At 40.5% G+C, this 15622-nt stretch overlaps 1 protein-coding gene and 1 long non-coding RNA gene across 3 annotated transcripts in view; one reads left to right on the plus strand and one right to left on the minus strand.

Moving 5' to 3' along the window:
* Positions 1-15622, plus strand: part of PSTPIP2 (proline-serine-threonine phosphatase interacting protein 2) — a 137370-nt gene that overhangs the window by 113616 nt on the left and 8132 nt on the right. Inside the window, exons 7-11 of one of the 2 annotated variants that reach the window (XM_075840706.1) lie at positions 136-234; positions 1962-2007; positions 13798-13877; positions 14928-15026; positions 15213-15309. In XM_075840706.1, the coding sequence (XP_075696821.1) occupies positions 136-234; positions 1962-2007; positions 13798-13877; positions 14928-15026; positions 15213-15309 (421 nt within the window). The remainder of the gene's footprint in view (positions 1-135; positions 235-1961; positions 2008-13797; positions 13878-14927; positions 15027-15212; positions 15310-15622) is intronic. The other variant, XM_075840714.1, reaches the window with a different exon arrangement.
* LOC142662523 (uncharacterized) overlaps positions 11808-15622 on the minus strand; it is a 103792-nt gene continuing 99977 nt past the window's right edge. The window contains exon 3 of the long non-coding RNA XR_012850958.1: positions 11808-11929. This is a non-coding gene — a long non-coding RNA (uncharacterized LOC142662523). The remainder of the gene's footprint in view (positions 11930-15622) is intronic.

Consider the following 15622-nt stretch of genomic DNA (forward strand, 5'->3'; position numbering starts at 1 on the left):
CTCTACTATACTACAGCTAGAATACTGCAGGTTTTCTGCCACTTTTTTCTTTGCACCAGTCACCATCAATCTCAACACCCCTCCCACAGTTATGTCAGTGAAAACTGATCTCATTCTTTCTGTTCATCCCATCAGAGTAAGAAGACGTACGAGCAGAGGTGTCGGGAGAAGGACGAGGCGGAGATGAACGTCTCTCGCTGCAATAAAAACATGAATCAAAAACAACAGGACAAGGTATTGTAATATAGAAGTGAGGAAATGCTCGTATTATACTATTTAGGCTCCGTTCACACGCTAAAGTAAAAACGGCTGTAAAATACAGAGCTGTTTTCAAGGGAAAACAGCCTCTGATTTTCAGCCGTTTTTAAAGCATTAAACGTTTTTTTGATGCATTTTTTGAGCTGTTTTTCTATTGACACAATCAAAAACGGCTCAAGAAGTGACATGCGCTTCTTCTACACCCGTCTGAACGAAACTCAGTTTTTCCCATTGAAATCAATGGGCAGATGTTTGGAGGCATGCCGTTTCAGTTTTTTTCAAGGCCTTTACTCCCCGAAAAAGCCTGAAAACACTGCGTGTGAACATACCCCAAGTTTGATTCGTCATTAGACTATCACTTCAGCTGCACAATCTAGGGGGCTGCCGTGTAGCAGTAGTGTCGAAAACTGCACCGTAAAACCGCTGCAATTCACCGTAATACTTGGCTGCATGACACACTACTGCAGCTTGGCCACTACATGTATGGGTACCTTTAGGGTCCATTCACATAGAGCGGTCAAATTGTGTTTATTGCGGTGGTAAACGCAAAATTGCTGTAATACTCTATTCTATACTATATTTTTTTACAAATTCATGGCAGCATCTTGCCGCGATTTTGTCATAATTAACCACAATTTGACTGCACTGCTTGAATAGACCCTAGGGCTGGCCATACATGCAGTGAACGTGGTGTGTACGCCACCCTCAGGTGAAAAATGAAATGATGCCCATTCCCACTCCTGGACATAGATAAAGTGGCACAGTCAAGCTATAAAGGGACTTTTTAGGCAAGTTAGTGGCACAAATGTACAGCTGCTCATAGGAGGGGTTAATAGAAATTGATTGACCCACATTTACTAAGGCCTCCCACACACGAGTGTGCTTGATCCTTCATATACGGTCCGTATGTCGGCCGCATTACCCGGACCGAACACACTGCAGGTAGCCGGGCTTCTAACATCATAGTTATCTATGACGCTGAGTCCCTGCCTTGCTACGGGACAACTGCCCCGTACTGTAATCATGTTTTCAGTCCGGGACATTTGTCCCGCAGTGAGGCAGGGACTCCTAGCGTCATAGATAACTATGATGCTAGGAGCCCGGCTCCCTGCAGAGTGTTCGGTCCGGGAAATGCAGCCGACATACAGACCGTATATCACGGACCAAATACGCTCGTGTGTGAGGCTCCTAAGACTGACAGTTTTTGCCAGTCTAAGTAAAGATGGTAGTTGAACTAATTTAAGCCATAGTCATTAACCCCTTCCCTCATCAGCCGTTTTTTGGGTTTTTCACTTTTGGTTTTTCCTCCCCACCTTCCAAAAGCTATAATTTTTAAATTTTTCTGTCGATATAGCCATATGAGGGCTTGTTTTTTGGGGACAAGTTGTAGTTTTTCATGGCACCATTTATTGTAACGTATAATGTACTGGGAAGCTAAAAAAAAAATATTTTTGGGGGTTTTGTTTTTAATTCTCGACAACTACCCTTTCCAATTTTGGTGTTTCAAAATAAACCATTATTAATAAATGTGGGCCGGTGTTTAGTATTTTACTAGACTGAATAGCACCAACTTGCTCCATCCTTACTTTGGTGCCTGCAGTTTGCTCACAGGTTCGGACCGTTCCTACTTCATCTTTGATTTGCCTATAGAACGGTGTTAGTAACTTAGAAAATAATTGTAATAAATTTTTATTCTGATACAGATTTATGCAAAACTGGCGCATTCAAAGGTGACTGCAGAAGATGCTGGTGAGTTATTATTTTAATAAGACAGCACTCATATATGGAACCCACGTGTTTCAGTCTCAGCAACTCTAAGGCCGGGTTCCCACGTAGCGTTAAGGGTATGTTCACACGGCTTATTGTCTGAAAAACGGCCGAAAAATCGGAAGCAGTACACCTCCAAACATCTGCCCATTGATTTAAATGGGAAAAACGGTGTTCTGTTCCGAAGAGGCGGTTCTTTACGCGGCCGTTTTGAAAAACGGGCGTGTAAAAAAACGCCAGCGAAAGAGAAGTGTATGTCACTTCTTGAGCCATTTTTGGAGCCGTTCCTCATTGACTCTATAGAAAAACAGCTCCAAACACGGGCGTAAAAAACGCTGCGAAAAACTCGAGTTTGATTAAAAAACGGCTGAAAATCAAGAGCTGTTTTCCCTTGAAAACCGCTCCGTATTTTCAGACATTTTTTGCTAAGTGTGTGAACATAGCCTCACACTGCAAAATTTCCACATTGGAATTCTGTGCAGAAATTTCGCAGTATTTACTGTAGCAGCAAAGTGGATTTTGCAAATCTCAGCCACACGCTGCAGAAAAATAAAAAGCAGAAAAGTTGTGCGTAAAGTGCTCTGCGGTGTGACTTTCAAATCCGCAGCGTGTCATTTTATGCTGCGGAGATGCTGTCTGTTTGGGACACCGCCTTTAACCCCTTAAGGACTGTCTTGGCCTTCAGGACACAGCCGATTTTTTTAAAATCTGACATGTGTTACTTTATGTGGTAATAACTCTAAAATGCTTTTACCTATCCAAACGATTCTGAGATTGTTTTCTCATGACATGTTGTACTTTGTGTTACTGAAAAAATTTGGTCGGTAAATTCTGTATTTATTTGTGAAATACACAAAAATTTATAGAAAATTTGCTATAAATAGCATTTTTCTAAGTTTAAATGTATCTTAGTAGTAGAGAAACAAGAGGAGAAGTTCTCCAGCTCACCTGACATGAAAATTGGGTGTCGCTGTCAGCGTCCGGATCTTTTTCGTGTCGGCACACGATGCAGGAACACAAGTAGCAGAAGAGGTTAGATCCAGCGCTTTGGTAGAGGTAAAATAGAAAAAAAATTTTCCAAGTTTAATTGAGTAGTATTAAAAGGTCCATATGTGGTATGGTCCCGGTGTGTGAATAGAAGGAAGGGATGATCCTATAGGCCTACGCGTTTCGGACGATACAACGTCCTTAGTCTTGGCTGTAGTGTATTTTGAAAGTGGCGCTCTGGCCAATTTATACCATGTCCGGGATAACAGCTGAGTCCTGATTGCGTTTCACGTCTTGGCGTCACATGGAACGCAACCCGGGAGTGAGATGATGCCGGCGTATGAAACGCCCGCTTTGATATCTCGTAAGTTCTCGTCTCTTATTAGGCAACATGCCCTGTGAAGCAATTTATATTACTTAGTTAAACTATGTTATAAGTTTTGTCTTGTGGAGTATAGTACTGAATTAATTAGGACGCTTGTAGGGTAGATTGTGATGCGTGGTCACATGTGCGTTTCAGATCACATGACCATGTGGAACGCAAACATGTTGGACGAATCAGCGACGTGCAATCTGAACGGGCAGATGTCATCCTATTTCTACTACATATAATGGGTAAGCGTTTTAATTCTTCTATGGTTAACAGAACTTATATTTAGATATTGCTTACTAGGAAATGTCAGTGTTGATGTATCTATGATTGTGGGCATGGCTAGTTACCGTTCGGATCACAATTGTTGTAACATTGAAATAACAAGAAGTGGCTGGATTGGGACATCTTGCGCGTTTGTAGTTCAAATTACACTAGTTAGGATAATCGGATCAAGAGTGCACGGGTAAGGAAAGTGAAATAGAGATAAAATAAAATTGTGAAAGTGTAATGCATGTCAATCAGCATATGTTATGCATGCACCACAAGGAGTGATCGTTTAAAAACATGACTATATGGAGAAATTCTTGTAGGGACAAGATATCAGTATTGTTGCATTGGATCATGTGATAGTATATTGGAACTATATAAAGTGGGGTGATGACATGTTGATGCCCTCACTTATCGACTTAATATTGGAACATAAGTTCCTTTTTCAAATTTAGACCATCTGGAAATCTTGTTTTTAGTCTATAGATCCAAAAGGCTTCTCTTAGGTGAGTTTTATTTTTTATGTCGCCCCCTCTTTTCGGCATATGAATTTTCTCGATAGCATAGCAACAGAAGGTTTTGGTTGTCCTATTATGTTTGTGTATAAAGTGTTTTGATGCGTTGGAGATGTTCACAATGTTTGGATTTCTGACATAACTCAGATGTTCCAATATTCTGGTTTTTAATTTTCGATTAGTGCAGCCCACATATTTTAAAAGGCACTCTGTACACTCAATAATATAGACAACAGATTCCGTGTTACAATTTATATAGTTTTGAATGATGAAAGTGTCTGTTTGTGTAGAGTTGCTAAAATTCTTGGTGGGGTGTGCGTAAGAGCAAACTTTGCAGGGGTGTTGGCCGCACCTGTAAAAGCCTTTGGTTTCCAACCATGTGGTATTTGTTTTGTCGTGTGAACTGAAATAGGACGGAGATAGGACGCTGCCTAGGGACGGTGCTTTGCGGGCTACTATCCTAATTCCCCCTGCCAAGATGGCACGCAAACTGTCATCCTCCATGAGAATTGGTAAGTATCGATTCACTAGGTTTTTGATTTGCAAAAATTGATTGCTCTGTTGCAGGATTAATGTAGGCTGACTTTTGGTGTTTTGCTTGGTGATGGTTTTCTTTTGGTACTCAAGAAGTTGTGTTCTGGGTTTTTTGGACATAATATCACTTGCTCTATTTAATGTCCACTGTGGATAACCTCTTTTGGAAAGTCTTGATTTTATCTGCTCTTCTTCAAATATGAAACGATTGTGTGAACTGCAATTACGCTTCGCTCGGTGCATCTCCCCTACCGGTATGGCTCGAATGGTTTGTTTGGAGTGGTTACTTTTGGCATGGAGTATGTTGTTTGATGCTGTTGGTTTGCGATGTGTTTCGGTAGATATGATCTGACCCACTTTGCCACTTAATTTTAAATCTAGGAAGATAATCTCAGTGATGTTATAGTTGTAAGTAAATTTAAGGTTGCATTCATTGTGGTTTAGACTCTCAACAAACATTGGGATGATGTTGATATCTCCTTTCCATATAAGTAAAATGTCATCAATGTATCTACCGTACCATTCAATGCAGTGGCCATATATGTTATTGGTGGAAAAAATGTGGGACTGCTCCCACCACGACATGACCAAATTCGCCACTGAGGGGGAAAACTTAGCCCCCATGGATACACCCCTTAGTTGAAGATAATATTTTTTATCAAATAAGAAGTAATTGTTAGTCATTAGAAACACCAGAACTTCCAGTATATAAATTTGGAATTTTTTATCATAACTACTGTGTGTATGTAAGTGTTCTTCCAAGGCAGTGTAGGCTATTTGGTGGGGGATTGAGGTATACAGTGAGACTACGTCACAGGTGAGCCATGTGTAATTTTCTTGCCACCGTAGATTGCGTAGTGAATTTAGGACATGTTTGGTGTCACTTAGAAAGCCAGGTGTTCTTTGTACTAAAGGTTGCAGCAATGTGTCCAGCCATTCTGATAGTCTCTCCAATATGGATCCAATGCCTGAGACGATCCCTACAAGAATTTCTCCATATAGTCATGTTTTTAAACGATCACTCCTTGTGGTGCATGCATAACATATGCTGATTGACATGCATTACACTTTCACAATTTTATTTTATCTCTATTTCACTTTCCTTACCCGTGCACTCTTGATCCGATTATCCTAACTAGTGTAATTTGAACTACAAACGCGCAAGATGTCCCAATCCAGCCACTTCTTGTTATTTCAATGTTACAACAATTGTGATCCGAACGGTAACTAGCCATGCCCACAATCATAGATACATCAACACTGACATTTCCTAGTAAGCAATATCTAAATATAAGTTCTGTTAACCATAGAAGAATTAAAACGCTTACCCATTATATGTAGTAGAAATAGGATGACATCTGCCCGTTCAGATTGCACGTCGCTGATTCGTCCAACATGTTTGCGTTCCACATGGTCATGTGATCTGAAACGCACATGTGACCACGCATCACAATCTACCCTACAAGCGTCCTAATTAATTCAGTACTATACTCCACAAGACAAAACTTATAACATAGTTTAACTAAGTAATATAAATTGCTTCACAGGGCATGTTGCCTAATAAGAGACGAGAACTTACGAGATATCAAAGCGGGCGTTTCATACGCCGGCATCATCTCACTCCCGGGTTGCGTTCCATGTGACGCCAAGACGTGAAACGCAATCAGGACTCAGCTGTTATCCCGGACATGGTATAAATTGGCCAGAGCGCCACTTTCAAAATACACTACAGCCAAGACTAAGGACGTTGTATCGTCCGAAACGCGTAGGCCTATAGGATCATCCCTTCCTTCTATTCACACACCGGGACCATACCACATATGGACCTTTTAATACTACTCAATTAAACTTGGAAAATTTTTTTTCTATTTTACCTCTACCAAAGCGCTGGATCTAACCTCTTCTGCTACTTGTGTTTAAATGTATCTGTTTGTAAGACAGATAGCAATACCACACAAAATATTCACTAGTTAACATTCCCCATATGTCTACTTTAGATTGGCATCGTTTTTTGAACATTCTTTTATTTTTCTAGGACGTTACAAGACTTAGAACTTTAGCAGCAATTTCTCACATTTTCAAGAAAATTTCAAAAGGCGATTTTTTTCAGGGACCAGTTCAGTTCTGAAGTGGCTTTGAGGGCCTTATATATTAGAAAGTCCCCATGAATCACCCCGTTTTAAAAACTTCACCCTCAAAGTATTCAGAACAGCATTCCGAAAGTGTTTTAACCCTTTAGGTGTTTCACAGAAATTAAAGCAAAGTAGAGGGGAAATTGACAAATCAATTTTTTTTCCCAAAATTCATTTGTAATCCATTTTTTTTTCTGTAACACAGAAGGTTTTACCAGAGAAATGCAACTCAATATTTATTTCCCAGAGTCTGCAGTTTTTAGAAATATCCCACATGTGACCCTGGCGTGCTAATGGACTGAAACACCGGCCTCAGAAGCAAAGAAGCACTTTATTTTAGAATATATTTTAGGCACCATGTCAGGATTGAAGAGGTCTTGCGGTGCCAAAACAGTGGAAACCCCCAAAAGTGACCCCATTTTGGAAACTACACCCCTCAAGGAATTTTTCTAGGGTATAGTTAGCATTTTTAACCCACAGTTTTTTTGCTGAATTTATTGGAATTAGTCTGTGAAGATGAAAATCTACTTTTGTTCTGAAATAACATAAATTTTTTTAATTATTTTTTACAAGGAATAAAGGCAAAAAAGCAACCCAACATTTGTAAATCAATTTCTCTTGATTACGGCAATACTCCATACGTGGTAATAAACTGATGTTTGGACCCACGGCAGGGCTCAGAAGGGAAAAAGCGCATTTGTATTTGGGAGCGCAGATTTTGCTGGAATGGTTTTCGGTGCCATGTCGCATTTGCAGAGCCCTTGAGGTGCCAGTACAGTGGAAGCCCACAGAAGTGACCCAATATTGGAAACCGCACCCCTAAAGTATTTATCTGGTGGTGTAGTGAGTTTTTTGAGCCCACCTTTTTTGTAGGAATTGATGCAATGTCGATGTGAAAAAATTTAAATTTCATTTTTTGTCACAAAAGTGTCATGTATAGGACACATACTGTATTTCCTACAAAGTACATTAAAGAGGCTCTGTCACCAGATTTTGCAACCCCTATCTGCTATTGCAGCAGATAGGCGCTGCAATGTAGATTACAGTAACGTTTTTATTTTTAAAAAACGAGCATTTTTGGCCAAGTTATGACCATTTTTGTAGTTATGCAAATGAGGCTTGCAAAAATCCAAGTGGGTGTGTTTAAAAGTAAAAGTCCAACTGGGCGTTTATTATGTGCGTACATCGGGGCGTTTTTGATACTTTTACTAGCTGGGCGCTCTGAAGAGAAGTAACATCCTCTTCTCTTCAGAACGCCCAGCTTCTGACAGTGCAGATCTGTGACGTCACTCACAGGTCCTGCATCGTGACGGCCACATCGGCACCAGAGGCTACAGTTGATTCTGCAGCAGCATCAGCGTTTGCAGGTAAGTCGATCTGACGTCACAGATCTGCACTGTCAGAAGCTGGGCGTTCTGAAGAGAAGAGGATGTTACTTCTCTTCAGAGCGCCCAGCTAGTGAAAGTAGTAAACACGCCCCGATGTACGCACATAATACACGCCCACTTGGACTTTTACTTTTAAACACACCCACTTGGACTTTTGCAAGCCTCATTTGCATAATTACAAAAATGGTCATAACTTGGCCAAAAATGCTCGTTTTTTAAAAATAAAAACGTTACTGTAATCTACATTGCAGCGCCGATCTGCTGCAATAGCAGATAGGGGTTGCAAAATCTGGTGACAGAGCCTCTTTAAACTGAATAATTGCATCCCAACAATGGTTATGCTGTGTCTACTATGTTTAAAACCACCCCCATCTCCTCCTTTATCAAATGGTGGACCCCAAAATGAAAGGAGGACCCTGCGGCTTTCAGAACACCATTTTAGCTCAATTACGGGCCCTATTCCATTCCTTTAGAGGATTTTAGCTGGCAGAATGATGTAACGCCCCCCAGACTTGACCCCATTTTCAAATTAAAGCCCCCTCAGGTTTTCATCTAGGGGGTGTAGTGCACATTTTGAGCTCACATTTTGGTCCATAAAACAAGCAACACTGGTGTGAAAAATTGTAATTTGTGTTTTTTTTCATAAAATTTGCATTTTTGTAATGCAAAATTCATGATACTGAAGGAATGCATCCCAATATTTATTGCACCATTTCTTCTGTGTTCAGTAATACCTCTACTTTGGCCATAGTCTGCTACCTAGCAACACAAAGGGGCTTGAAACTATACAACATCCCCAGAAGTTACTCTATTTTGAAAACGACACCCCTAAACAATTCACGTAGGGATGTAGTGAGCAAAGTTTTTATAGCGGAAAATAATGTTGGTTAGGTGTAAAAATAAATAAATAATGTTTTCCTTTAAATCTGCCATTCTGGTACATCATATATAAATGCCTTGTATTTTCACAATTTATTTAAAATTAAGGGGCAAAAGTGGCAAATGTGAAAAATGGAAAAAATTAACAAAATTATTAATCTAAAAAGGAGTGGAAGTTTTTAAAGCAATCCTTAATACAGAGGCCGGGTTTGGAGGGGCATGTGTCGCATTGATAACGAGAATCTTTTTGGATTCCTCGTTTGTGGCACACGCGACATCTTTTTTGCGCCAGTAACTTTTTTTGTGTGGGAGGCACCTCTGCTGGAAAATGATGCCCTCTAACTATTCTTGAGGATTCACTGACTGACGTTGAAGGTTCTCCTTCTTCCTCGCTGCTTACAAAAATTTATATTTTAATTATGTTTTCCTGGTATTCCAGGTATCTACGACAATGGCCGGCAGATCTGTACAAAATGTACGAGTTGTACATCGCTACCGGGACTAGATGAATAACTTTTTATACCAAGTCCTGGATTTCCTCATAGCATTATAGGGCTTAATTATCTGGTCGGAAAGATCGACCCCCCCCCCCATATATTTATTATACGCCTGTATACAAACGGGCTTTGGAGTCTAAGCTGATCTGCCTGGCACTGGGACAAGAGTGCTTATCTCATTGTGTATCGTGCTGAGCATATGGACGTCTTTCTTGTCCCTATACTTTAAGAAGAGCACCCCATTACTGCACATTCCCCTGCTCTCGCCAACTTGTAGCCTTTGGCCTAGGAGGGTCCTTGGGAGGCCTCTCTGATTTTTCTGTACTGTTCCACAGGCTACGCTTTTTTTTACGGTCAAACATTTAAAAAGTGGAACACTGGTTTAAAAATTGTCTAGGTACAAGTGGTAGCCTTGGTCTAGCAGGGGGTGCAAGAGATCCCAGACAATTTTACCACTTGTACCTAAGACAGGAGGGCAGTTTGAGGGCTCAATCTTTGTGTCTTTGCCCTCATAAATCCTGAATGTGTAGGTGTAGCCAGTTTCAGACCCACATAACGTATAAATTTTGAAGCCATATCTGGCACTTTTATTAGGGAGGTACTGCTTGAATTTTAGCTGGCCCTTAAAATGAACGAGGAATTCATCAATCACGATCTCTTTTTCATGGGTGCATATTTCTCAAAATTTTTGCGTAGAATGTGTGATCACAGGCCGGATTTTATAAAGGCGGTTGGAGTTGGGGTCATTTGGGAGTGGGCACTACAGGTTATTATTCTAGTGCAAAAATTGTATAATTGCGTCAAACCTTCCCCTGGACATTGCAGTGCAGTACATGGGTGTATGGTGCAACACGTCTGTTGACCAATATAATCTCACTGTTTTTTTTTGTTATACCCATGTTTTGCAGCAACCCCCAGAATTTAAGCATTTCTGCTGCATTAACAGGATGCCACCTGTTTAGCTTGGCATGAAATGATTGTGGATTAACTGCAATAAATTGCTCCGCATATAAGTTAGTTTCCGTAACAATTAAATGAACAAACTCATTTGTAATCTCGCAAGATCACGCTGTAAATGGCAGCAAGCATGATCTCGAGTAAGTGACACACATTAACGTTACCGAAGCGTCGGGAGTGTTTAATAGACATCGCGTCCCGGCTGGAGGTGATGTCTATTTACTCTCAAGACACTTCAGTAACGTTAACGTGGGGGTAAGTGACAGCACAGCGTGAACAACGCAGAAGTGTATGACGCTGATTGGTCACTGATTGGTCAGCGTCATACACTTCTCTCCACAACGCCCACTTGGTCAAAAGTAAAAACACGCCCAGTTGGGCATTAAGAAAGTCATTAGCATAAATCTAAAATAGGTCATAACTTGGTGAAAATAGATCGTTTTTCTAAATAAAAACCACTGCTGTTACCTACATTACAGCGCCGATCTCATTATGTAAGAGATAGGGCACTTATAATGTGGTGACAGAGCCTCTTTATACAAGCACATGGGGTGTGTGCCAAACAAAGTAATATTGTATAAAAAACGGCATAGTGAAACAACATAGTGTAACAATGAAAATAAAGATAAATATATAAGTGGCAATTAGTGGGCAGCTGTGTGCCATAGTGGCGTGGCAGGTTTTTATATTGAACATTTAAATATTTAAAAATCACCTCTCGGAGGACCCAATGTGAATGCTTTGTACGGCATCCGTGTCAGGCATGTGTACGTGCAATAGGTACTAGAGAGTGACGGCGCATGTCCGAATTTAGGTGACAGAGGCCAGAGAGGGGATAACATTAGTGCGCATGTCAGCGCATGCGCAAGAGGGTACGACCCGGCAGTGCTGGCAAAATAATTATTTCTATCATTAAAATATATATTAGTGAATAGATGGGACATATTTAATAGTGGGGTTGAATGGCAAAAATCTCACATATACGGGGGATAATCTGATGGCACATTGCAGTGGCTAGTCAATAGGTGTCAAAGTTTTCCAGGCAGACAGGTGCCAACTAGCTGTCAAAAAGAGAGCCAGTGTCACAGTCTCAAATCTGGAACGCAGATTGGTGTGCCATGTTGACTACATGGAACCCCAGACACGAGTGGCCCAAAGCGAGACATATTGACCGTTTGTCAGAAACATATTTTATTAATGAAGAGATATGCCAAATATGGACCCATGCCAGCAGGTCTTAGTATAGGGGTTTGTACAAGTAGTAGTCTATACATCTAAAAGTACCTTCACAACAGTATACAATACAATGATATAACAGCAAAATAGTAGCAGATGAACTTCCTGGACCCCCTGGGGTGATGTGTGCTTGGGAAATCTGCGAGAAAAATGAAAGGTATTAATATATAATAAATATAGTATGCAGAAGCAATTGTTTAAAATATCTTGATAAGGTATCAATGTCAGATACTGACGATCATAAGGAACGGAAAAATCAGTAGGGACCACCAGGCAAGTCGGTCCTAGACCAAGCCACCCATCGCAAACTCTACATTGAGGCCATTTGGTTTTAGTGTATTAAGCCTCTCAATCCATTGTAGTTCCCTCAGTTTAAGTAATTTAGATCTATTACCACCCCTACGTAGGCTGGGAATGTGGTCAATGATCTAAAACCTAAGTTGATGCTTTTCATGTCCCATTTCAGTGAAATTCTTGGATACCGGTAAATCCAAGCGTTTTTTTACGTATGGTGTATCTATGTTGATTCAATCTTGTTTTTAAGTCTAGCGTAGTTTCACCCACATATAGGAGTACACAAGGACATTGAAGAACTTATATTACATGGTCTGTAGTACAGGTCAGGTAATGTCGGATGTAGTATATCTATCTTATCAGTTGTAGGATGTTTGAAATTTGTTCCCTTCTGCATCAGTCTGCAGGTAACACAACATAAACAGGCATAACAACCCAGTTTAGGTTGTTTTAACCACTTTACGATGAACGGACGGATATATCCGTCCTGTGCAGGAGTTAGTTCCCGCAAAAGGACGGATATATCCGTCCCCTGATCGTGTGGACACTGCCAGTGTACCCACGCGATCAGCGGCAGGAGCACAGCTGTTATACCGCGTCCGATCCGCGTCTGATCTTCTCATATTTACGGTCACAATGAAGAGATCAGAGGCTGTAACACTTGTTACAGCCCAGTTTTTCACGTCCCTAAGCTGTGATTGGTCCCCCGTCGTGTTACTGTCATAAACAGCTGATAGCACGGTTCTGTCACCGTGCGCTTTGGCAGGGGGACAGTTTACATCCATGACGCACCAGTACTTCCCGGTGCACCAAGGGGTTAATAGGGGCATAAATTACGCACTAAAAATTACATGTTGAGGTGTGTTGCAGTTTGTATAGCAATTCCGCAGTGGAATTGTAGTAAAACTCGCAGGAAATCCGCAGGTGCACGGAAAGTTTGCTATGAGCAATGCTTCACACTAAATCCGCAGGTGTCACCCTGTGCGAACATACCCATAGGCAGAAAAATACGAGGAAGATTTCAATAGAAAACTGCCTCTGAAATCCAGATGTTTTTTGGTGCTGATTTTCAAAGCGCTTTCGAAGTGTATTTTGAGGCATATTTACGAAGCGTTTCTTGAAGTGTCAATGGGAAGTAGGAAAAATCAGCCTGTGAGACGCTTCAAGAAGTGACTTTTATTTTCCGAAGTGTATTTTTCCGACACTTTTTTCTTATTCAACAGCGTAAAAATAAGTCTCCAAAAACTGCACCTAAGGGTGCAGTCACATGCAGCAGATTTTGTTGGAGAAATTTCCACAACTGAAAATCAGTTCCATTCATCTGTATGGGGCGGTTTCTGCAGCAGAACTCATTTTCTGTTGCTAACATTTTATCTGCCGCATGTGATTTCACCCTAACAAGCCCCCCCCCCCCCCTACCATGTGCCATTTATAATACTGGTGTCTTCTTATGTGGTAGAGGTGTCTTTGGGCTCCCGCAACCACCGGGTGCAGGTACAACAGCTATATCTGCACTAACCACAGCTGGTCCTGGACTATGGGGCACATGCAGGAAGGATGGATACTTCAAAATGTCCCAATGCAGTCGTATGGCCTTTCCTTTTATACATTGAGAAGTGAAGCCCCGACTTTGATATTTGTACCTTCCATATACGTGTGGAAGTTCTAATTATCGGATTGTTGATAAACTGGCTGTCTCATTATTTCTTCCAGATAAAACATACCAGCAAAATGTCAGTCTGCTGGATAAAGTACGAGAAGACTGGCAGAAGGAACACATTATGGCTTGTGTGGTATGTAATTGATAGTCCTGACATTCCTTGTGTGAAGTGATTTTGAACGTCCGAACGATCACCAACTCATCGTTTGTAGTTGATTGACAAAACCAATAACAGATGAAAGGATTTCTCATGGCAAAGATGGAAATAGACCCCTACGTAAAATCTTTTGTGGGTGCAAGAATCTTTTGGGAACTAACCAAAAAAATTCAACATGTCAGATTGTGCCCCAATTAGATTTTAAGGGTCTGTCCTTGTTTCGGTGCACGGAAAACAAACGATCAATGGACGACAATCTGTCGTTTCGGTCAATAAAAATGACTAGTGTATGGCCATTTTAAGGCCATTGTTACCCATGGAGTGTAATAATGACATTTCATTCATACTGTGCAGAAAAAAAAAAAATCTATGCGCATTTGAGGGCTTGCTGCAAATTTTCCAAATCGACAGGGTGGTATTTTGTGGATTTCTTCTGGACATGCCACAGATTTCACCCATTGCAACAGCCAAATCCATAAACCAAATGTAATGTAACACATGCAGATTTTGCAGTAAAAATATTCTGCTGCATGTGAACATGGCTAGGACTTCATGGTGATTGCTACGCAACCTCAATGTTACCCTATGAGTGAAAAAGTCACAGAACAAGCGACCATTGCAAGAAAACCAACCATGTTGAAATTCTTGCGGTTGTCATCAACATTTTTCCACATGGAAAAAAAGAATGTGTCTTTCTACCTTAGCCAGGATATAGATAGATAGATAGATAGATAGATAGATAGATAGATAGATAGATAGATAGATAGATAGATAGATAGATAGATAGATAGATAGATAGATAGATAGATAGATAGATAGATAGATAGATAGATAGATATGAGATAGATATGAGATAGATAGATAGATAGATAGATAGATAGATAGATAGATAGATAGATAGATAGATAGATAGATAGATAGATAGATAGATAGATAGATAGATAGATAGATGACACATTTGTTATAATTAGTATGTCATGATAGTTGTGTTCTGCATATTACGACATTCATTCTTCCACCTTATAGTTTTTTGAGAACCAGGAGTGGGATAGAATAAACTATTACAGGAATGCGGTGTGGTCGCACGCCAATCAGCTGTCTCAGCAGTGTGTCACCACCGATGTGGTAAGTCTGTCATAGAGATATGCTGGTAATTGTAAGTTTTCTAGTGGTGTCTGGTGGGTGTAGACAAGACAACCCAAAGAAACATCTCTCATTGACTTCTATGGAGATGAGATAATGAGAATTAAGTAACTGGGGTAATATCTGAATTGTGCTTTACCTCCGGACGTTTGGTTCTTTCCCTTCTAGGTGTGTGAAGAAGTCCGTAGAGCACTGGAAGGTTGCAACATTGAGAAAGATATAGAACATTTTACAGATGGTCACAAAATAGGAGATAAACCTCCGGGTAGGTCTTTAAAGAGCCCTTCTTCTTCTTTTGGCATTTTACATTAAGGCTGCATGCACACGTTGCGGAATTTGGTGCAGAAAATCTGCATCATAGCGCAAGTAAATGCAGATAATTCCACAGGTAAAATCTGCACCCAGTGCGGGGTTTTTTTTATGCATTTTTAGGTGCGGATTTTGTTGCATTTAAAAAAAAACAAAACAAAAAACTGGTCAGATATAATTCGCAAGCGGCAACGCAAGATAATTTGACATGCTGCGAATTATAAAATATGCACCTCAGGTCAATTTACATGTGGAAAAAAATTTGCTAA

This window comes from Rhinoderma darwinii, chromosome 1 (assembly GCF_050947455.1).
Source record: "Rhinoderma darwinii isolate aRhiDar2 chromosome 1, aRhiDar2.hap1, whole genome shotgun sequence".
In the NCBI taxonomy this organism is placed as follows: Eukaryota; Metazoa; Chordata; class Amphibia; order Anura; family Rhinodermatidae; genus Rhinoderma; species Rhinoderma darwinii.